The 25,043-nt window shown below is 42.7% G+C and overlaps 1 protein-coding gene across 1 annotated transcript in view; it reads right to left on the bottom strand.

Moving 5' to 3' along the window:
* Positions 1–133: 133 nt before the first annotated feature.
* LOC126252910 (monocarboxylate transporter 13-like) overlaps positions 134–25,043 on the bottom strand; it is a 126,733-nt gene continuing 101,823 nt past the window's right edge. Inside the window, exons 7-9 of the mRNA XM_049953891.1 lie at positions 18,338–18,636; positions 13,630–13,821; positions 134–651 (exon numbers count right to left, since the gene is read on the bottom strand). Of these exons, the coding sequence (XP_049809848.1) occupies positions 515–651; positions 13,630–13,821; positions 18,338–18,636 (628 nt within the window). The 3' untranslated portion in view covers positions 134–514. The remainder of the gene's footprint in view (positions 652–13,629; positions 13,822–18,337; positions 18,637–25,043) is intronic.

Here is a 25,043-nt window from a genome sequence, read left to right as displayed (position 1 = left end):
TGAAAAAAAAAAAAAAAAAAAAAACACTGAACTTAGCACAAAAAGTGCTCAGACAAGTCTGGGTGAAAACAAAACTACAAAGCGTTGTATTCGTTAGCCAGAATACTACTTTGTGTTTATGACATTTGTTGTTTTTCAGCATGGATGACGAAGTCATGTACAAACATTAACGTAAATAATAATATACCAATAAAATGGTAGGAGTTTAATTTACGTATACGAAATTAAGATCTATCTGTAGCAAGTTTTATCCTTTTAGAATATAATGTACTGTCAGTTAATTAATTTCTTAATTTCTTTCGAAGAGCAGTGTTATGTGTCCCTTGCAAGGCTTTTTCAAGATGTAATTGTCTAGTGCGTTACCATCCAGAGAAGCTTATTCACAGTACATATTCTGCTGAGGCGGCAGGATAAGGGATAAAACCATTACGCCAGCGCTATTGAAAGATCTCCGCTTCCTACAGTGACACACTTTTCTGTGTTGCTCTGCTCACAGGCTTTAATAAAAGTGACGTTAAGCGAGCGGCTTCTTTCGACTTCTGAGTGTAGTGACCACCATCTCTATCGTCCACGGCACTACACACAGCAGGCCGAGGACCATGAGCGCGAGGAAACACGCGGCGTAGCTACCGGTGACATCTCTCAGTTTTCCTGGAAAATAGAAAAGGAATAAGAAATCCTGTTAAGAAAAGGAATGAGACAAATTGATATCAAATAATAATGCTGCATAGCCACATAAAAACACTTCGTGCCATTTGCGCATTCGCAGTGGCTGATGGGAGCTACAGTAAATGGCCAACTCCCTTACGGTTGCTCCCATCCGCCACCGCGCCGAATATTATCTTCGAATACGCGAAGAATACAGTATCCGATCAAAAGTATCCAGACACCCTATATCACGCGGAATTATCCAATAGATGTCACGAGAGGCGAATCCACCAGTATAAAAGGTGGCGGGGAGTAGTGTGTTGTCAGTAACAGCGGAATGGCTAGGTGAGGAGAGCTCAGTGATCTCGAATGTGGATATCTTTGGTTGTCACCTGAACGATAAATCCATTAGGGATATTGAACCCTTCTAAAGCTGCCCGAGTAGACTGTTGGTGATGTGACACTGAAGTGGAACGCGAAGGAACAAAAGCAACAAATGCCTGGAGAATATTACCTGCCGTCATGTTTAGCGCCAACAGTGAAGTATGGGGAAGGCGGTGTTACGCTATGGGGGTGTTTTTCGTGGTAGAGGTGTGATCTCCTTATTGCACTTAACAAAGCGTTAAATGCCGAAGGATACGAACGTCTTTTACAGCTTTATGTACTGCCCACAGTAGAGGAACAGTTCCGAGACGCGGGTTGCTTGTATCATGATCTTGCTCCCTCTCATAAAGCAGAATCTGTGAGGTATAGGTTTGTTGACAGTAACATCCTTGAAATGGAGTGGCCTCCGCAGAGTACTGACCTGAACCCAATGTAACCCGTCTGCGATGAGTTAGATAGTCGACTTCCCTCCAAACCCCTGAGTTTGCAGTTGGAGTTACCTTCTCTGGTTGCGGCTCTTGAGGAAAAATGGACTGTCTTTCCTCCACAGACATTCAGACACCGAACTGAAGTCGTCCCCAGCAAGGTTCCAGCAGTCACAAGGGCGAAGAGCAGACGCATTATATAGTTATGTCCAGTAATATGCGTATGGACATTTTTGAATGGATAACATAGATGGGCTATTGATCACATTTCATACACACTGAAGCGCCAAGGAAACTGCTATACGCATGCGTCTTCAAATACAGAGGTATGGAAACAGTCAGAATATGGCGCTGCGGTCGGCAACGCCTGTACAAGACAAAAGGTGTCTGGCGCAGTTAGATCGGTTACTGCTGCTACAACGGCAGGTCATCAAGATTTAAGTGAGTCCGAACGTAGTGTTACAGTCGGCCCATGAGCGATGGGAAACAGTGTCTCCGACCATTTCACGGGTGTACCGTGAATATCAGGAATCCGGTAAAACATCAAATCTCCGACGTCGCTGCGACCGGAAAAAGATCCTGCGAGAACGGGACCAACGACGACTGAAGAGAACGTTCAGTGTGACAGAAGTGCAACCATTTAGCAAATTGCTGCAGATTTCAATGCTGGGCCATCAACAAGTATCAGCGGGCGAACCATTCAACAAACCATCATCGAAATGGGCTTTCAGAGCCGAAGCCCACTCGTCCACCCTTGATGGCTGCACGATACGAAGCTTTACGCCTCGCCTGTGCTCGTCAACACCGACATTGGACTGTTGGTGGCTGGAAACATGTTGCCTGGTCGGAGGAGTCTCGTTTCAAATCGTATCGAGCGGATGGACGTGTACGGGTATGGAGACAACCTCATGAATCAGTGGACCCTGCATGTCAGCAAGGGACTGTTCAAGCTGGTGAAGGCTCTATAATGGTGTGGGGCGTGTGCAGTTGGAATTATATGGGACGCTTGATACATCTAGATACGACTCTGAAAGATGACACATACGTAAGCATCCTGTCTTATCACGCGCATCCATTCATGTACATTGTGCATTCCGACGGACTTGGGAAATTCCACCAGGACAATGCGACACCTCACACGTCCAGAATTGCTACAGAGTGGCTCCAGGAACACTCTTCTGAGTTTAAACACTTCCGCTGGCCACCAAACTTCCCAGACACGAACATTTTTGAGCATATCTGGGATGCCCTGCAACGTGCTGTGCAGAAGAGATCTTCACCCCCTCGTACTCATACGCATTTATGGACAGCCCAATAGGATTCACGGTATCAATTAGTACTTTAGGCATTAGCCGAGTCCATGCCACGTCGTGTTGCGTCACTTCTGCGTGCTCCGAGTGTCCTACACGGTATTAGGCAGGTGTACCAGTTTCTTTGGCTCTTCAGTGTACAGTGTGAATATTCTAAGACTTCCTCCCCAAACACTTCTGAAGTGGAAAGAGCCATTGATGTGTTGCTTTCACCCACAATTGCAGCACAAAAAAATATTTTAACAAGCACTAGAATGTTCATTTAATTTAGAAGGTAAGATTTTCTTAAATGAAACAATACTCACCAACGTAAACAAAATTAAACTAGCACAAATTGTACTGTAATTGGTGTTTTTTTAGGGCTGGTGTACAATCAGTGAAGGAAAGCTGCTGCAGGTCGTGCACCGTGTATATTACAGTGGTTTCCAACAAGATAGACACCAGTGAGAGACAATTAGTCGCAGAAGCAGACGAGCAGTACAAGAGCAATCACAGTTAGAAAATTGTATACACCGGATATTATCTGTTCCCTGTGTCTGCACTAACTTTTGGAAAACAAGTGAATAAACAAATGCTGTGGAATACGAACAAGAAAGAGAATTTGTCTTCACAGATAATGTTATAAATGTCCACCAAGAGCTTCAGTTCAGGCTTCCTGTTTGCCATGGCATGGCTGATGCACCTGTTCTATCATTACACCAAAAGTTTTAGTACAGGCAGCACTAATAGGACGTTTTGTATCATCTGGTGTAATCTGACGTCGTGGTAAACAGTGTCTTTTAGCTTTCACCAGAAAAAATGATCGAAGGATGTCAAATATAGAGAACAGGCCACCCAAGGTGCCTGTCCCCTTCGTATTATCCATCGATTAGGCACCAGTAGCAAAGGCAAGCTGTAGCATGTCGTGTGCTATACTGGGTGAAGCGAAATTCGCGCTCTCTGGCCTCGCAACGCGTCTCTTTACATGCTAGCGATAAAAAAATGTCTCTAACAAAATTTCGTCCGGCGAGTACATCCAGCAGAAAACTGACGTTGAAGAGTGGCAATCTGGCAACACAGTAACCACATGTATGCTAACTATCTATGTCAGCATACATTAGTTGTGCTGTCAGTCGATGCAGTGGATAGAGTTTTGCGTTAGCATGCAGGAGGTCGAGGGTTCGCCCATGGGTTGGGGCGCATTTTTTTAATTTGCTAATTTCATTCTGACATTTCATACTATAATATACACAGTTTCTTAGGTCACATGTATCCTAAATTTACAACATTTTGTATCTTTGAACATAACAAATACGTAGCTAGACAAATAAGAAATAGACAGTTGAAACAAAGGACCTGTCATAGGACAGAATAACTACAGAAACAATTTCAGTTTCGAGATGCTAAAGATGATAGCACAGTACAATAACACAACATCTACTAGTCGTTTATACTACATGTAATATGAGCGCTCAGATGTCGCACATTAGTAACCAGTTACAGTAATAATGTCCAAATTAATGACCGCATGACCTTCAGAACAGAATACTTTGTCCTCAGAACAACAGATGCTCAAAGCGACATCCCTGTACGTCCAACCGCTGCGCAACCCGCCGGATTATACAGCTCTGGACCCTTCGCAGAAAATCTGCATCCACAGTAAAAAGAGCAGCATGAACACGCACTACCAATTCTGCCATATTCGTCGGCGGAGTAGAGTGCACGTGCTCCTTCAGGTGTCCCCACAGGAAGAAATCCAGGAGATTTAGATCAAGTGAACGCGGTGGCTTAACAACTGGACCTCCACGACCGAGCCATTTCCTTGGAAATGTTCTGTCCAAATACTGTCGCACATTAATTCCAGAGTGTGGAGGTGTACCATCATGTTGGAACCATATCCTCTGTCAAACATGTAGTGGAACATCTTCCAGCGCATCAGACGGATAGTTTGAGAGGAATGCATTGTACCTTCGAGCAGTCAACTGGTCAGGCAATATGTAGGACCCAAACACGTGTCATCAAATATTGCGGCCCAGACATTGATACCAAAGCGAACTTGATATCCATGGTCACAGGTGACGTACAGGTTAACCTCACACTAGTGGCTGGCATTGTGAGTATTGAAGACGCCCTCAAGAGTGAATGCTGCTTCATCCAGTCATATTACGGTGAACACGAAGTCGTCGTTGGCTTCATGTTCCTGTTGGAACCATTCGCAATATTCGCAAAGCACGTTGTTAGTCCTACTGGTAACGTAAGGCGCTAACGAAATGTAATGGACGTGAACGAGGCAAGAATAATACTTGGTACTAATGTATGGTACCATTGGAGAAGGATACAAAAGAAAACAGGTTTCGCATCTAGTAAATGAAGTGGTGAGAATAAATTCACGCCGCCGACGTGCAGAAGGGCTGCTTTAAAAGCTGACCAATCTTCCATTTCTGGCCGCGCGGAATTAGCCGAGCGATCTCAGGCGCTGCAGTCAAGGACTGTGCGGCTGGTCCCGACGGAGGTCCGAGTCCTCCCTCGAGCATGGGTGTGTGTGTTTGTCCTTAGGATAATTTAGGTTAAGTAGTGTGTAAGCTTAGGGACTGATGACCTTAGTAGTTAAGTCCCATAGGATTTCACACACATTTGAACATTTCTTCCATTTCTACGATTGTAGTATATAAGTGCAAATGTTTTGTAGAGGACCCGCTGTAGTCGTTGTTGACTATTAAGATGCCAGGTACTTTACCACTTTCACTACATTTACCAAATTAAAAACATATGCCTCAAACCAGGATAGAACCATTGACCTCCTGCATGATAATCCAAAACTCTGTTCACTGACAGTGGTAGTTACCATACATGTGGTTACAGTGTTGCCAGATTACCGCTCTTTAATGTCCTTTTTCTGCTGGATGTACTCGACGGACGAAATTTTGTGAGAGACATTTTTCTATCGCTGGCATGTAAGGAGACGCGTTGCAAAGCCCGAGTGCGCGAATTTCGCTTCACCCTGTATATGGTGGTCCCTATTGCTGTCGTTTGATGCCACTCGCAGTGTCACAGCTGGTGCTCATAAAGAACGCGCGAGATTTTCATATTCTCACTCTCGCTACTCGCAAACTATCAGTCCTACAGAAAAAAATGAGCAGGACCTTTTTGTAGCAGGAAATATAATGTGCTTAAATTTTGTACTGGGATACGTTTTCGCAGGAGGCCACGATATTACAGTTATTCAAGAAAAACAGACACACCTCTACCTCACACTCATCCCTCAGCTGTCAGGATTTCTAATATTGTTCGTGGTACACCCTCCGACCACTGAACAGAAATTTCCGATCACACGAACTATTCCCAACATTCCACCTTTTTTGGTCTCTATTGACTGATCTATTACACTACCAGCATAGTCGGCAACTTTGTGAACGTTATTAATTTAAACGTGACCATGAGGGTAATGAACGAAGAATAATTTTTGTAAACGGTACGCTGAAACAAGCCAACGGCCCTGCCGCAGCGGCAACACCGCTTCCCGTCAGATCACCGAAGTTATGTGCTATCGGGCTTGGCTAGCACTTGGATGGGTCATCATTCGAGTCTGCCGAGTGCTGTTGGCAAGCGGGGTGCACTTGGCCCTTGTGAGGCCAATTGAAAAACTGTTTGATTGAGAAGCGACGGTTCCGCTCACGAAAACTAACGAGAACGGTGTGCTGACCACACCAGGGCGCGGGGGCATTTGCAAAACTTGTGCACGGGGCTTTTCCGCATCCCCCCGACCACCTTCCCGCCTCACCTCTAACACAGGTTATACACTTCCGTCACGTTCAAAAGAATTCTAAGTTTCGTCATCGACATACCACCAACATATCATAAGACTCTTACTACAGCGGACCTGCTGTTATGATAGCAAAATAATGAATGAGGAATGTTAAGAGAAATGGTAATTACTAAAATGTTAATAATAGAAACTAACTCATCTCTAGGCATCCTTCGAATTTAACGAAATTCAAAATCAAATAACGTTCACAAGTATTGCCCAGGATATACAGTTAAATGTTTTCATTACTTGACTGCGCACCTTATTTACAAGAAATTAAATAATCTGTACGTTATAAACACTAACGTTTTTCCGTTTTACACACTTTACACAAAACATCTTTTTCTTACTTTTTGACGAGCAATTTCATCAACGATATCATCAAAATTCTATTCTGAAACCACGTCGTTTTCTACTGACAGCATGGAAATAGAAGACAGTCGTTCTTACTAAGTGCCGCTTGTGAAATAATTCTTGATGAGCTTTAAACGTGGAAAGCTCCTTTCAGTGGAGGCGACAGTCACTGACACGGTTAGCAAAATTCTGTAGGGCAAAATAAATGTTAAGAAATGGGTTTCCGGTGTCATTCAAGTATTGCAATATTAACATACTCGTTTTCACATCATCAAACACCATTTCTCTGAACACTTTAATTTCTCTCAAAAGATCTATGTCTTTCGAACGTTCACAATTTATGTTTACACTTAGCTCTTTCTCAATGGTTTAACATAACATTTCCGGTTCTTCATCCTGTATGTATTTTAAACTTTCTGGAGAAAACAAAAAGCAGAATATTTTGGAATACATAGCCAGTTGGCCAAACCTTTCTTTCAAATTTTTCGACACCAGGGTAGGAAAAATCGATTTTGTATTTCTCCTCTGAGGGTTGAGCTCTGAAAATCAAGTCGTTACAATCGTAATCAAAGTGCTTCGCCTTCTTGCCATTTATCGTATGTCCAAATTTTGGTTCAATCTTTAAGCTTTCAGCTATCTCTTTCGCTGTTATCTGCGCATTACCAAAACCTTATTCACGGAAATTCTCAATAAACTTCACTAGAATTTCGAGGGATTTAGTTGCTACTTTCATTTTCATATTTTCTGCTTGAAGTGCCTTACTTGCTGCGTTAATGTAAAGAGACCACATGACAACGCCTATAATAAACTCGCTCTATAATTCGTTCACAGCAGGCTAGGGTGTTTCGCTGTTTGTTTTCGATTCAACAGTGCTGTTGCTCATCTCAAGGTCGTCTCTGACATCTCTTGACTGGTATTTCATAGCTTTGACACTCGCGACCCTACTTTCCCATCGAGCATCTGAAAACTTTTTCACTGTTTCCCATCTCTGAGTGGATGCACTGACAACAGTGTATATTCTTCGGACTCCGCCAAAAAATGTGAGTGCTTTTGCTATAGATTTTTCTGCATCTGATAACACAAGATTAAGACTGTGGCTGCCACATGGCATATAAAATGCTTGTGGATTGCACTTTAGGATTCTGGCTTGAACACCACTTTGATAACCTTTCATATTCGCGCCATTACTATAACTTTAGCCTCCCTAATCATGAATATCGAGTCCTACTTAATCTAATTTCGACAAAAGGCTTTCGGTAAAACTTTCTTCTGTTGTTGAAGGACGTTCAGAAAGTCGCGGAAGTGTTCTTCTACAGACACTGCGACTTCTGATAAATGTACAAACCTAACAATCAATGTCATTTGTTCAATGTGGCTTGCATCAGGAATACAATCAAGTATGACAGAAAAATATTTACTTACTTTTACAAAATTAACAATGCTGTTTTTCACTTTACTTGCAAGCAAATGTATAAGTTCATTTTTTGAACGTTTTTCTAAGATAATGGTCATGAATCACTTTAGATTTTACCCATCTTAAATGTACCTGCAAAACAGGATCAAATTCTGCTATAATTTCGATCGAATCAAGAAATTTGCCATTATTTTCTTGATAGAGCACGTCGTTGGTTCCCCTTAAGGCCATATTATGTTGAACTAGGTAGCTGATGGTGGGTATAGTTCTTTTTATAAGCTTACGCCAATGTCTCTTCTCTTTTTTCAGTGGTTAAAGGTCAATTTTACTAATATCACTTTTTTGTTTAAAATGTACTTCACGTTCTATCCATTTTTGTACAGTCTATGTGGTTAAATGATTGTTCACGCTCTTGAAGCCGATTTTCTAAATGAACCCTATCACAGAGTCCATCACTTGGCAGTTTGTTTGAAGGAGATCCAAAAGTTTGCAACAAAAACAAAGAGCTTTTTCGGCAGATTTCGAACACACAAGTCAATTACGATCCCTTTTTTCTCAATTTGGTAAAATTCTTACACAAAAACGAGTTGCAAACTTTCGTCTGTTCTCATTTAAGGGATACTCAAAATTTATAATTTTAGTCGGGTCTTTCTGTGCAACTTCGTTTATGATGGAGTATGTTAACATATTAGGCCAAGTGCCTGGGCCCGAATTTGTGATTACCTTACAGTTGCTACCACTAGGCCTCACTGAATGTGGGATAACAGGAGGTCCGCTTTCCACTGCTTCATATTCACTTGTACCTAAAGCATCCCATGAGGAGAGACTACTGTTAATGCAGTCTTCCTTTAAGCACACTTAATCTCACTGTCTGAAGTTGTTAGTCGAAAAAATTTTTCGAAAGCGCCTTTTTGTGAATTCAAAAACTGTTCAAGTTGTAGCTTTTTCTTCATCTTTTGAGCACTTGAATCGTATTTTCAAAATCTATCCCTTTCACGAGACAGTTCACTGCTGGCACTTTGAACTTCACCGGACAAGCAAAAACACTGTATCTTCCCACAGAGTGCACAAACAACACGTGAAACGGCGTGAACTGGAGAAGTACCGTACGTTTAAACTGACCACAATGAACAAATTATTCTGTAGGAAATACCTGATAGCGGAAGAATGTAATGCATGATTGTTAGCCGCAACAACAAGTAGGAAGGTGGCGGAGAGGCGTTGAGAAACAATGAATCGCGTGCCTCTTAATTTACGCATGAGCAATAATCATGTGTTGGCCATAGATATTACTACAGCGCATCAGTATCGTAGCTCCTGTTTCCCTCGACTCCGAGGCACAATTTCCTGAGAGGTTCTCCGGTGGCTAAGTCGTGTCACAATGGGTATGTAATTGAATTACATTACATTAAAAGCAATTTCAGAAACACCGTAATTTATTTTTTCAATTTATCTGTAATAAAAAAATTACTGGGTACAGTTTTCAAACTACTTTCTAATATTTTGTGCGGGGCCCCTAGAAGCGCGGGGCCCCCTGCGGTTGCACCGTTTGCACATGCTTGAGGCCGGCCGTCATTATATGCCCCTCCGTATCCGCATCCGGTGTCGCCTAAGGGCTGAGTATGACACGACAGCTGATCGGTACCGTTGAGCCTTCAAGGCCTGTTCGGACGGTCTTTCTTTGTTTGTACGCTGAAACAAATTACGTTGACAGTTCGATCCAGACTTACCCTTACAAGCACACAATAGGTTTGTAGTCAGAAGGCCTTACTAATACAACGATGTAAGTATTATTGTATGCTGTTATATTGACGAAATAATTAGGTAAAATTTTCATAAATGTTTATTTTTGAAATTTGTAAATGCTCGACTAAACCAGTGGCGTAATGCGGCCAGTCAGTGAAGACTAAAACAGTCGTGCTGTCACAAATATTTGTACAGTGGGTGGAGGGAGTGCTATGAACAACATACCCGTAATTCTGACCGGTAGAGGCTGAGTGTGGGAATGGAGGTGCATTTAAATTTCATGTCTGTAAGTTTTTCTTGAATAATCCGAAAACAGTGGCCTCTAGCGGAAACCTCGCCCAGTAAAAAATGTAACTACGTTAAATTTCCTACAAAATGGTCTTGTTCATATTTTTCTGTAGGGATAATAGTTTGTGCAGAGTGAGCGAGGAAACATGAAAGTCTCGCGCATGGTTTATGAGGTCCAGCTGTAAGAATGTGGGTGGTAAAAAACGACAGCGGTACGGGAAGCTGAATCACATTGTATATTACATCGAAATATCTTCCAACAAGACACATAGTCGCAGACCTCAGATACTAAGATGAGAGTCATAGTCAAAATAAATCTTGTTCAGCGGGGTAAATCTCTCGGCCGCCCCCGACACGCCACAAGCAACTGGGCGGGAGACAGCCGTTAGCTCGACGCTACTAAGTATTTCTACTAGCGACGATTGGATTGTATCGGCATGCAATGCTAAGTGTTTTTATCAAGAAAATTACTTTCGTTGTACGTAACTCAGCACCACCGACTGACCAACTCACAGCATGGTGGCCCCTACAACCCTCACCCCCCCTCCTCCCCCAAATTTGATCCACGCCTGAATAACGTAATTCATAATGTGCTGCCTGGGACAAGTTTCGTTCTCCACAAAGTAAAATTTGAGGTTAGGTGTCACAATTTTGATGAAATTAGTAAAAAACAACTGATTATCAGGGTTGCAAATTTAGTTCGCTTCTCGAGTGTTGTTAGAAACTATATCACTAAACCATTAATGGATCGTAGTAATACACGTCATTATTAGGAGGTAGTTTATTCACGCATTTCACTACTCTGCTATTTAGAACTGCTCACCAGTTTTTATCAGTGAAATTTCTTTTCGAACTGTTCCCATTTGCTGCCATTGAAAAGAGTTATTATTTGTTTGGTTAACGAAAGTGCATGTTGCAGATGGACAGACGACCGTTTATTAGAACAGCCACAATTTATGTAACAGGGGTCCTGTTAACGATTAAAACCACCGCACAGTCGCACACTGATGTATTCACAACAGTATTGCGCATTACATTCATTCCATAAGACGGCGAGAATGTTTATATCGGTATCTATTTACGTCAATCTCAGCTAAATGAAGTCCGATAACTTATCCAAAATGCAGAATTTCATTTACATAAATATTACTGTGGACATTTTGAATAGGTATTCTGAGTCCCTCTGCTCTTTGCAAAGCCTTCTGTAGTCGCCACGTATAGCGTCGCCCATTCTGTGGACTGCGAGTACAACGTAACTATCGTCTCTGACTGTCGTTAGCCATGAACGCCCTTGGCATGATCTTCTTGTTTAAGAACCATTCGTCAGTCATCGTCTTACTGTTTGGATAAATCCAACCAGATTTCCTGGTATGATGTGTTTTCGCTGACGACTTTCCGCCTTATGAACGGCTCGCCACGAAATAGCGTCCAGTAATATGCGTTCTTAACACTATTTACAACATTTGCTCGCATGACAATGAATATTAACCGACCACGTCTGCAGCTCCATTGATCTTATGATGACAAATGTCGTAGCACTTCGTTTCTAAAACGAGAGCGAAATGACCGGTGTCCTCTATTTCATAAGTAATTGCTTAAACAGTAAATTAATTGGCGAATTATAGTTGTTAATTGTACATTGCCAGAGCCTCTAGTTGCCCCAATAAACTGTTCTCCAGTTCCACCTTCTTCTCATGATGTTAGTAGAGTGTTTATTTGAGTACACTGCAATATAGCAGTAAGGGCGGGAAAACTGCATTGTAAGCCTTAGGACGGCAAAAAGGACGCCAATTTTGGCCGTTAGGCGGAGCGATACAGTACAGTCCCGACAGCCTGGTGCCGAGGGCCCCTAACAACACGCTTCTCCACTCTTGTCGGCACTATTTGGCCACGTTTTGCCAACTGTACAGGATGTCCATCACTGGCTAATGCTAGAGAAGGGTCGGAGGCGGTTCTTTGAGGTCACCCCGCTTGTGATGGCGCTGGAACCCGACGGTGAAGGCTTAATTCAATAGAAAATTCGAACCGCGAGTCTATAAAACTACCAGCATCTCGTTGTTGTTCTTCATTTTCGTTTCAGTTAGTCGAATCCTAGTTAAGTTACGAGGCCGTCAGCGGTCTGTCCATCTCTACCGCCACCTGTGCGTCGACATTTGAGTAGCTTCCACAAGGTGAGCCGTCCCGTCACTAACCCCGTTGCGGCGTGCTTTACTATTTTCACATGGGTAATGTCTTTCTTAAAGTGGGTGATTAGCTGTGTTACAACAACGTTCTGTAACTACTATGTGCCCACCCTCCTTATAATGTTTCATTCAAGTTCAAAGCTAACGTGAAAATATTGAATACTAATGTGAAAATATTGAATGTGGTTTTGATAATCCAAAGATGTACCGTTGGCTCAATTCCGTATCAAACTTGTGGTACATGTTTTTCAATAATAAATTTGATCTCCTTATTGCGTCACATAACAGATGTAGGGAAGAGTTACCCTTTTCGTTGCAAGCTCGGCCACTACCAAAATAACTATTGGACGAGAACGTCTCCTGTACGTAGGAAAATTTCACTTGCACAATATCTTCACCAAATCGATTCCTTATGGCCAATTCCCGCTCTAATGGTATATATAAGAGCTCACTGGAGTTATGCCCTCTTATTGAACTATTATTGAATATAATTACCTAACATTATGAGAAGAAGAGCATCTCTAAATTAGTGTAAAAAAGCTCCCGAAATTGAAGTCTTATTGCCCGGTTGATATATGTACTGATTACTGCTCGGAGACATTTAACGCACATCCGACAGCAGTGGATGTGTTCTAACTGGTGTATCTGACAGCTCTGTGCATTGCTGATACAGCTATGGGTTTTAATTTAGTGTACTTAGTGTTAAATGGGAGTGTCTTTTTTGTAAGTTTTCCTCATGTTTCCAGTGACCATATGGCAATAAGTTACACGCAGGGGCTTTATAATTGACACATCCGATAATATGAAGATGGCAATACAACTTCGCTGAAACTAGTTACCAGGATACGTATTAACTGCCGTCTGGGCAATAAAACTACTAATTTGGAAGCTTTTCTCCATTAATATTGAATATTTTATTTCAAGCTATCCAGGACATAATATACTCTCAATGAGGTGCCAGGTTATCTTCACTCATCCACTACTGTTTCGGCCAGCATATGTACAATGGAAATGTTCGGAAACAATAAAGAGAGGAAACAAGAGAATAAGAAAACGTTTTGAAATAAAGAAGTACGGAGTAGTGTAAACTAACCAATAGCAGGTCCGAACGCCATGTTCAAGACTCCGCCCATGACAGTCTGAAGTCCAAAGGCGGCAGGGAACCTCTCCGGAGCGCAAGCCTCTGCGATGACCAGCGGACTGACTGCCAGCATGAAGCACTTGCAGAACCCCAGCAGCGCCGACAGCACTACCACGGCAGTGAAGTTACTGACGAAGATATACGCTGCAACAGACACGACGAATGCTGCACCACCTCTGTCTCATACAATATTACCTCATACCGTAAACTAGTCCCAGCACAGTGCACTTTATAATTTGTCGATATTTATCTATGTGAAACGACTGTACATCTAAATACACTACTGGCCATTAAAATTAATACACCAAGAAGAAATGCAGATAACAAACGGGTATTCATTCGACAAATATATTATGCTAGAACTGACATGTGATTACATTTTCACGCAATTTGGGTGCATACATCCTGAGAAATCAGTACCCAGAAAAACCACCTCTGGCCGTAATAACGGCCTGAATACGCCTGGGCATTGAGTCAAACAGAGCTTGGATGGCGTGTACAGGTACAGCTGCCCATGCAGCTTTAACACGATACCACAGTTCAAGAGTAGTGACTGGCGTATTTTGACGAGCCAGTTGCTCGGCCACCATTGACCAGACGTTTTCATTTGGTGAGAGATCTGGCCAGAGCAGCAGTCGAACATTTTCTGTATCCAGAAAAGCCCATACGGAACCTGTAACATGCGGTCATGCATTATCCTGCTGAAATGTAGGTTTTCGCAGGGATCGAATGAAGGGTAGAGCCACGGGTCGTAACAGATCTGAAAAGTAACGTCCACTGTTCAAAGTGCCGTCAATGTGAACAAGAGGTAACCGAGACGTGTAACCAATGGCACCCCATACCATCACGCCGGGTGATACGCCAGTATGGCGATGACGAATATAGGCTTTCAACGTGCGTTCACTGCGATGTCGCCAAACACGGATGCGACCATTATGATGCTGTAGACAGAACCTGGATTTATCAAAAAAAAAAATAACGTTTTGCCATTCGTGCACCCAGGTTCGTCGTTGAGTACACCATCGCAGGCGTTCCTGTCTGTGATGCAGCGTCAAGGGTAACCGCAGCCATGGTCTCCGAGCTGATAGTCCATGCTGCTAACAGTCACTGGATCTCGACCAACGCGAGCAGCAATGTTGCGATACGATAAACCGCAATCTCTATAGGCTACAATCCGACCTTTATCAAAGTCAGAAACGTGATGGTACGCGTTTCTCCTCCTTACACGAGGCATCACAACAACGTTTCTCCAGGCATCGCCGGTCAACTGCTGTTTGTGTATGAGAAATCGGTTGGAAACTTTCCTCATATCAGCACGTCGTAAGTGTCGTCACCGGTGTCAAACTTGTGTGAAAGCTCTGAAAAGCTAATCATTTGCATATAATAGCATCTTCTTCCTGTCTGCTAAATTTCGCGTCTGTAGTACGTCATCTTCGTGGTGTAGCAATTTTAATGGCCAGTAGTGTATAAAAAATGTTTAGCTGTTATGTTCGATCTCTAACATGAAAAACACATTCAACAGCCGCCGTCCTCTGTGTTTGCTGACTCAGTAGACCCAAAAGAATGCCATTACAACAGTCGTAGAAACGTTTGTCTCTCCAGTATACCATAATCAGAAAAAAATTTTATGTCAACTGACTGGCCGCGGAAGCCTACGCAGTTATACGGTCCTCGTCACCGACGGTGACGTTGGCAGGCCCAGTTTAAGGCACAACCGATACTTGGGGCGTCAAGCAGAGAGGAGCGAAAGAGGCGCCCAAGAGGAAAATTTGCATGAGGGATGTATCATAATTAGCAGTCAATACTGACACGAGAGAAATTAATTGGTAATAGAAGCGAAGACCTTCCAGTATATATGGGTCCGCAAATGAGCAAATTGCGAGATCGTTGTGAATGTGCGATTACGAGAGGGCACTGACTTTAGTAGTAAATATTGTTCAAGTTGGCATTTGACCTAATTTAGTTGGAGACTTAAAATAGCAGTTAAAATATCAAACACATTTCTACTAAGACAACATTTCACTCTGCAGTCAGCGGCATGATGTAACCCTATATTCATAAGTATGTCGCAAACAGCTCTTTGCGGACCCATGCTAATTGGAAGGTTTTCTGCTCCTGTTATCGTATACTTTGACTCTAGCCCGTTTCCGCTAGTAATTGTGTTTCACACAATACATTTAAAAACAAAATTTCTGTTATAATGTGAACAGGTAAATCTACATTAATAAAAATCAATTGCTGCATGTATGAAAGATCGTCACTTGAGAACAGATCGTCCGATACGGCAGGCTTTTTTTGGGTTTGTAATTGCCAGGACAAAATCTGTATGAAATAAAAGTTTTGGGAAATCCACCAGAAAAGTCGAAAGTTTTGATCATATTTTTGTATGAAAATCTCAATGAGAGAACTGTGACGGTCGGTCTGACAGTTCTACTGACACATGTTTTCGTGGTAACAACAAATTCCACATTGAGTAACGATATTTTGCGGAAAACAGAACAATTTAAAACGATGTTTCAGTGTGTTACTGTGGTTATTGGCATGTTGCAAACAGTGAGTTGACGTCAGTTCATGGTAATTTGATGTGCTGCAAAGTGAGGCGTCGAAATATCGGTTGATGTACACTCAACGCAAGCCAACTACATGATCGTCGAGTCAATGAGATTGACGAAGGGTGTAGACAGCGTTTGGAGGCAAATCGAATAAAAATTTTTCATGCGCGATCCATTATGATTCCGGGACCACGGGTACAGTCATTAAAGCTACTATCCTCAGAGATCCAGTAGCTGGAAAGTTGTCTCTCATACCGCGTGTACTAATGATTCCAAACGATTTACCCATTCATTTTGAATTCTATTCGCAATAAATATTCCGCTTGCTATAACAATAAATAAGGTCAGAGAGAGGGAGGCGTAGGAGATGGATAGGGAAATTGTGGGACGAGAGACGTACAGGGAGTGGGGAAGGTAATGGGCAGAAGTAGGACGGAGGACGAAGAGGAAATGGAGGAAATGGGTAGAGAGAGGAGGGAGGGAGGGGAGAAGGAGGTTACAACTTCTATCCAACTCCTATACATATTTAGCAACTGCGAAGCGTTGAGGGGTTCGCTAGTAGATAATAAATTTCGTGCAGCTCAGAGCTTGATGCAGATATTTTCATCTGACGCCATTTCAGTGACAAGTGTGTCAGTTTGAACTATTAGCGCTGTCACCACGAGCCGAAACCATGTCCACCACGTGATTTCTCTTTCGTGTCACACACAAAGTTGTGTTACCCTTATCAGTTGCATACATAAAAATTTTCAGTTTTCGTCCATTTTCACTGAAAATATCCAAAAATGTAACTACTTACTGGTGAATTTTCTTCACGTGTAACTTACAAATTTCGAAGTGAAACATTGTCTTATATTTAATTTGTCACTATAAAATTAAATGATATTTTTGTATTTTTGTCTCACTTTTTCCTAGAGAAAGTGAAATACTTGCAAATTGTAGAATTAAAATGTTTCATTATTAGACAAATATAATAAAGATTTTACATCTTCATTCTTTGCATCTAGTTAACAGAGAGCACAATGTAATTGAATCTACAGCAACACTAGAGGTATAGTTCTCTCTTCTTTCTGTAAAAGGTTTTAAGCATCTCAGAAATTACTTTAAATGCAAATAAACAGTTTTTGATTGCAGCTTTCTCGACATATTCCGATGATGAAATCTTTTCCAGCGATCAGCTGAGTGGTGGCGTTGTCATCATTTATATGAGTTTCGTATCCATCTTCGCTTTAAAATGATGGGTTCGAAACATCGTAACGTCGCGAAAAGATCACGCCACCTCTCGGCTGATGACCGGAGAAAATTGAATCATTGAATGTTTTTTCTTTTCATTTTTAGCACTGGAATAAATTTCATAAATTTATTTCCGTTACAGACAAATGTATTTAGGTTTACTTTTAAAGGTCTCACCTAGAGCCCAAAATAAACCAAATAAGGTCTGAGGGAAAATGGAGGAGAGGCTAGATCTGGAGCTATGGAGTACTTTTAATATTTTGGAAGACGACTGGCGATTTGTAAGTAGCCATAAGGAAATTCCAATTCCGGCTCTGTTAGAAACTTGCGTAATACCGACTTTAAAAAATTTTCTTGAAAGAGAAACAACCGATAACACTATTTTTTTTCCTTTCCCTTAGAACTAGGGGAGTGGGTTGAGCGCCATATATGGGCGTCTTTGCTGAAGGAATTACGTGGGAGGCAGAAGGGGGCGCCAGGTCATATGTCGGTTAATGGTCAGTGTTCTCCAACCGGCCCTGGGTATTCGCCATTGGTGCGCGTCACGTCCATGGGAAGTTCAGTCAGAGAGAGAGAGAGAGAGGGAGAGAGAAACAGAGAGACTGAGTTGGGGGCTTAAAGCGGAAAGATCAGTTCTCTGGCTATGGTGCGAGCTACTTACCGCATTGCCAATTTTTACAAAGCGTTGCTGCGGACAACAATAAAACTCTATCGCCACTGAAGTATGCCAGTGTTGCAGTCTACGTTTCATTGGGCATTGGCTTATGGCAGATCTGGATACGGGAAACGGCACAAAACTTGACCGCCTTCCAACGTGATGCATAGGAGAGTGACACTTTCCTCAGGTACGTGACCCTGGAGAGAAGAGTACTCACACGTTCGCAGGAGGACAGAGGCGGCGGCGCTGCAGAGGAAGATGAGCCTGTTGCTGGGGGAACAGCAGGCGCCGATCACGGCCAGGCTGAAGCGGCCTGCCAGGTCGGCCATGCCCATCACGGACATGCACAGCGCCGAGTCCTGCCGCGAGAACTCCTTGTGGAACAGGTAGAGCGGCAGCAGCGTGAAGAACACCAGGTCTATGAACAGCGACAGCGCCATGCCCACCAGGATGTTGGCGCAGCGCAGGTCTTGCAGCAGTCTCAGGTCGAACAGGTCCACCACCGTCAGCCACCAGCTATGGATATGACGCAGAGTAATGACATTTCGGGAACACATTTGTGTATGTAGCATATCCACGTGACAAACATTGCAAGACCAAAGTTTAATGTAAGCGTGAGATAAGCCATTGCAAATGAGAGATGCTGGTACACTCATAAACGGTGTAACCGCCATAAGGTTGAACGCAACCATGCACACATGCGTGCATTGTGTTGTACAGGCGCCAAATGTCAGTTTTTGGGTTGGAGTCCATGCCCGTTGCACTTTGTCGGTCAATACACGGACGGTTACTGCTGTTTGCGGATGACGCTGGAGTTGCCGTCCGGTGATGTCCCATATGTGCTCGACTGGAGACAGATCTGGTGATCGAGTAGGCCAAGGCAACATATCGACACTATGTAGACCATGCTGGGTTACAACAACGGTATGTGGGCGAGCGTTATCCTGTGTGGAAAACAACATCTGGAATACTATTCATGAATGGCAGCACAAAATAACAAATCACCAAACTGATGCACAAATTTGCATTCAGGGTGAGTGGGATAATTACAAGAGTGCTCCTGTTCTCATACGAAATCGAATCGTGGACCGTAATCCCCGGTGTAGTTCCAGTGTGTCTATTGCGCAGACAGGTTGGTTACAAGTCACTAACTAGGCTCCTTGTAACCAAGAGATGGCCATCTCTGGCACCGAGGCAGAACCAGCTTTCATCAGAAACACAACAGATCTCCACGTTACCCTCCAATGAACTCTCACTTCACGCCAATGAAGACGCAAATGGCGGTGGTTTGGTGTCGATGGAATGCACGCCACAGCGGAGCTGTCTTTGGATGTCACTGTGATTCCAGCTGCTGTTCAAATTGCAGCTGCAAGTGCAGTACGATGCGCTGAACGCGGTGGTCTTCCCTCTCTGCAGTGCGACGTGGCCTCCCGGAGCCCGGTCTTCTTGCCATCGTACATTCTCGTGACCACCGCTGCCAGCAATCATGTACAGTGGCTACATTGCTGCTAATTATTTCTGCAGTATACCAGAAGGAACATCCAGCTTCCTTTGGCCCTATTAGACGCTCTCGTCCAAACTCAGTGACGTGTTGATAATGGCGTATTTGTCGCCTTAAAGGCCTTCTTGACTAACATCAACTCATTACATCCAATCTAAGCTAACGGTCAATACCGTCACAGGGTGTATTTAAAGCAAACCTGATTTGCATTCTCATAGTGGCGCTACTACCGCCACTCTCATCCAACTGGCATGAAATCTGTACAGACATCATCTTCCAGATGTAAAAACTTTCGTCTGTGTTGCACAACTCTTTCTTGGTGTTGCGATATACTTCCGTCGGTGTGTTATAGCCGATAATATCTTATAATGCAGAGATCGTGTCCTACCTCAGCTTTGAGTAAGATTTTGAAATTTATTGTTCTTTTGGATATCAGATCTAATCATGGAAGGAATGAGTATATTTAGTATTGATTGTGTGACAATAATGATTAGAAAACGAGTACGGCTAAGTCTGTACGGCTAAGGCATAGTCTGTGCATTGCGTAACGCAGCGACGGTCAAGCGATGCAGTCGCTCGTAAGAACTACTCTACGCGAGGTGTCTGGTGACTCCATCGCACTTATTGCACTGTTTTTGGGAGAGGAAGTTGATGACATTTTTTTTGTTACGTACCAGGAACAGACGAAACTTGGCAAAGGATTAATAAAAAAGTAGAGCAGCTGAAGAAAGTTACGCAACATTGATTAAAAACGCTTTTTAAGTGACGAAAACATATACAGGAGCTAGTGGGGTTTAATTAAAAAAGTTTCACTTATTGCTCAATTTTTATAACATGAAATAAAACCATAATGCATAAGAAAAATTGTTTTTGACACTGAGGTAAATGTACAAAATTTCATACTTCTTAAAAGACATCATAGTCGCCGTTGACTGTATATGATGTCTTTTAAGAAATATTACATGGCTGTGAATCCCAACCATGAGAAGTTAATCAAAAATTTCATACATTATTACGTTGTGCTGCCTTGCCATGAGTTGGCGAGTCAGTGTCATTTTCTACTACTGAATACTATGCCAGAGGTCTGGAGGTTAAAACACTGCTGGTATCACTCGATGACTGATGCGTTGCACTGAGCAGGGAGTACTTCACAGTGACAAACGATGTTACTAATTTATCTTTTTCTTCTGCCCTTTAGCCGCGCGGTCTAAAGGCGCCTTGTCACGGCCCGTGCGGCTCCCCCAGCCGGAGGTTCGAGTCCTCCCTCGGGCATTGTGTGTGTTGTCCATAGCTTAAGTTAGTTTAAGTTAGATTAAGCAGTGTGTATGCTTAGGGACGGATGACCTCAGCAGTTTGGTCCCATAAGACCTTACACAAATTTCCAATTTCCATTCCTGCCTTTTAAACAATAGGGTAAAATTCTTACAATTTTGCTAGTATTACGGAAGAACAATCATCTTCGTTTTTCATAAATGTTTCTAATAAATTTTGCCTTCTTACGTCCTTTTTTTCACATTTTTAATATCATATCATTGTTCTATCAACTTAACGGCGTTTTCTTTCCTGCACTGGTACACAACTTTCATCGTTTGTTAACTCAAATATTTCACCGCTGTATTTTCTTATATTTCTTTGACTTCTAGTAACTGTCTTTTAAATACTTCCACTTCTTCCTACAATCATCATTTTTAAATGGAAATTACATTAGTTATATGTTTTAATTTGTCTTAGACTCTTAGCTACAGGGGAAGGTACCGGTCTTTGTGATTTGCGTATCGTATATCGCCATCCTACATATCAATAATTGTGAGACACGTACTGGAGATTTTAAGAATATGACTGTTGCTCCTGTTGATGCCACCTCTTACTGAATCACAATCAGACGTATTTTGCAAGAATATTGACATAACTGAAATATACCTAATTGCGTTGTCGGTAAATATGTTCGCATAAGAGCAACAGAGAAGAATGGATCGCTGTTTCTTTTTTTTTTTCATTACAAAGGTGTATTTTCAATTGTCTTTTTAATTATTGTGGATACAAATTATAAATCTATTGGCGTTGACGTTGGCGTTTATGGAAAAGAATCCGATAACGGTATACTTAAAAATCGGCTACGGGGAAGAAAATGAAATCAGTTTATTATCCCTCCACCAAACTGTTCACCTGTGATGTTATTCCTGGAGGGAGCTCTTAGTGGACTTGTTTGACAAAAGTTGCTACATCAGAAAGTGATAAACAAATTGTAACTATAGATTATGCCTTGTTCATCGAGTGACAGAAAACAGCTTCGAGCTATTAAGCCAAATCATTAGAGTCATTTATAATCATATTGCAGGGGCGCCTAACGTGGCTCACGCCCTGATATTTTCGGCGTGTTATTTACGCAATTTCCTACGCAATGGTTACCTTGAAGAGAAAGGTACTCCATTTTATAGTTATAACTGAGTACCTGGCGTTGCCCGGGTATATATTTATTTCAATCTCCTCCTATTAGTCCATCACCTCCTTCCCCTTCCGTTCATCTTCTTCTCTCCCTGCTCTCTGTCCATCTGCTCCCGCCCTTCCCTCTCTCCATCCGCTCCTCCCCCCTCTGTCCAGATGCTCCTTTACCTCTATTTGTGAAAATCGAGAACTCTCTAAATGAGAGTCTGTTTTCACCCCCGGACTTCAGTAAGTATGAACAACTGAACTCCTTGTATCTTTATAAGAGAACTGCTTCCAGGGAAGCTGGAGAAATAATTTGTCTATATAGTCATTCTATCGAGTATTTTAAATTTGGGGGTCAGTTAAATAAGTCGCAAAACTGGGTAGTGACACGAATGTAGCTATTTCTTCCTGAAATTTAATTTACTTTACAACGTATTCCCCCTGTAAATTCAAACACTGATTACATCGGTTGACAAGGCCTTGAAATCCTTCAGAATAGAAATCATACAGCAGCTGTTGCATTCAACAACTGACCTCTCGGACCACCGGGTGATAGCAATTAAAGTTAAACTTTCAAAACGCTGTGGAAATAACACCACTAGTCTGAATGACATCAGATTGCAACGGAATATTATCGGAGAAACGGGAAAACGTATGGGAGAAGAAAAAAATAGTGTGAAAATTGATCAATAGACGGCGCTGTATGTGACAGAATACGTAAATGAAAACACGTATCATGCGCACGACCCACTGAAGGTGGTATAAACACGCCTGGTACACGGATTTTCCCCGCTTCGCATCTGTGACGCTCGCAATGACTGTCTCAATGCAGGATCGCGCTCTGCTCGTAAAGCTGTATTACAAGAATAATGACTGTGCACACACTGCTGTGCAGAAGTTCCGGACACTGAAGAGTTTGAAAAAAGGCGTTGGTCCGATGACTGCCGCGGGTCTGGAGAAAATGATTCGCAAATTCGAAAAGACGGGTTCTTTTGGTGTGTCACCAGATGGAGGGAGGAAACGAATTGATTCGACGCCAGTGGCAGCAGTGGCCACAGCAATGCAGAAGGAGAAGAGTGGTGGTGTGCAAACGTGTAGTGCGCGGAGAATTGCCCGAACATTGGACATACCTGTGAGCATGGTGCGTAAAATCCTACGAAACATTCTTCTTTGCTATCCATTCAAAATTACCCATGTACTCGAGTTGTTTCCTATTGACTTACCAGAAAGAGAGACCTTTGCTTTAGAATGTCTTGGTCTCATGGAAGTGGACAATGGTTGGTCGTTGAAGATTTTGTGGACTGACGAAGACCACTTCCATCTGACAGGATATGTCAATACACATAATTGTCGAAAATGGACGACGGAAAATCCACACGCAAATCAACCAGTACCACTTCACCCTGAAAAGGTCACTGTGTAGTGCGGGTTTACGGCATAGGGCCATAATTTTTCGAAGAGACAGGTGCTTCCGATCCTGTTACCCGTACCGTCACTGGTTAGCGCTTGAGTGTCTTTTGCGCAACCACGTCATTCCAGCTCTCCAACGGCGTGGATGTGTGGATGGGATCATTTTTATGCAAGATGGCGCTCCTCCGCACATTGCAAATCCAGTTAAGCAGCTGCCGAAGTGCGATTTCGGAAGGCTAGAATAATCAGCCGCCATTCCCCTACAGTCTGGCTGTCCCAATCACCTGATATTGTTCCATGTGACTTTTGACTGTGAGGCTATCTGAAAGATGTCGTATTCAGTGTTCCGATTGCAAAGTTAGCTGTATTGAAGGCATACATTGCGCAACACATTCTGAACGTGACCCCAAAAACACTTCGATCGGTCGTAGAACGTGCTGTTTCTCGATTTCAACCTGTTGCAGAAAACGGTGGGCAGCATATTGAACATGTTTTGCGCCAGTCACACGAAAATTAATAATCTGATTTGATTTTCATTGATGCTTTTTTATGCAGTTTTTGGCCTCAGGGCAATTAAAAACCGATGTTTCCCATCCCTTGTCGTGGTGGATGGACTTACATAACTAACAGTATCACCCCTGTACACCTATGCACACTGAGTATTAGAGTTTGTTTAATGTCAAACGTACACCTTAGGCATTGTTGTATGATTTATTTGTCATTTGTAGTCGACCACTATTAAATTATGATACTTAGAGCACCATCTATTGCTTCATTTTGAAACTATTTATTTTTCTTCCGCCATACGTTTTCCCCCTTCTCCGATAATATTCCGTTGCAATTTGATGTCATTCTAACTAGTGGTGCTATTTCTACAGCGATTTGAACGTTTAATTATAAACAACCTGTTCATCCTCATCGTGTTCCGAATGTTACCCATCCCACGGTTTTCAAGAGATGATATTCACTGAAGGCTAAGTCTCAAATAACCTCTAAGCTCGTCTTGCAGCGCGGGGGCGGACTTCGTGATCCGGACGATCACTAGCTGACAGGAGTCCAAGTCGTTTGCGGTAAATGGCCTGGTACAGGTACTAAAAGTACTGTAGGAACGTGCTTTCTTGATAGCTTCATCATGAGGTCAAAGGAACAGTCTTAAACCACCATCTCAATTTATTTCACTCATTTTTATTTGCTTGGGGCATGGTAAGTCTAGCTTTGACTTATGTTGGTAGTGCTGAACCCGTGACTCACCCCATGTGATGATGTCCAGTAGCCAATCATATCCTCCTTCAAGAAACTGCATGAAGTGACACATGGCTAGCCCGTTTCTATTCGCCGGCCGAAGTGGCCGTGCGGTTAAAGGCGCTGCAGTCTGGAACCGCAAGACCGCTACGGTCGCAGGTTCGAATCCTGCCTCGGGCATGGATGTTTGTGATGTCCTTAGGTTAGTTAGGTTTAACTAGTTCTAAGTTCTAGGGGACTAATGACCTCAGTAGTTGAGTCCCATAGTGCTCAGAGCCATTTGAACCATTTGAACCCTTTCTATTCCATTTGTACTTTGGAGCCATCCGGCGTCGGACCC

This window comes from Schistocerca nitens, chromosome 4 (assembly GCF_023898315.1).
Source record: "Schistocerca nitens isolate TAMUIC-IGC-003100 chromosome 4, iqSchNite1.1, whole genome shotgun sequence".
NCBI classification, from domain to species: Eukaryota; Metazoa; Arthropoda; class Insecta; order Orthoptera; family Acrididae; genus Schistocerca; species Schistocerca nitens.
Note: the sequence above shows the minus strand (reverse complement) of the source record. Positions and strands in the feature narration are given on the sequence as shown.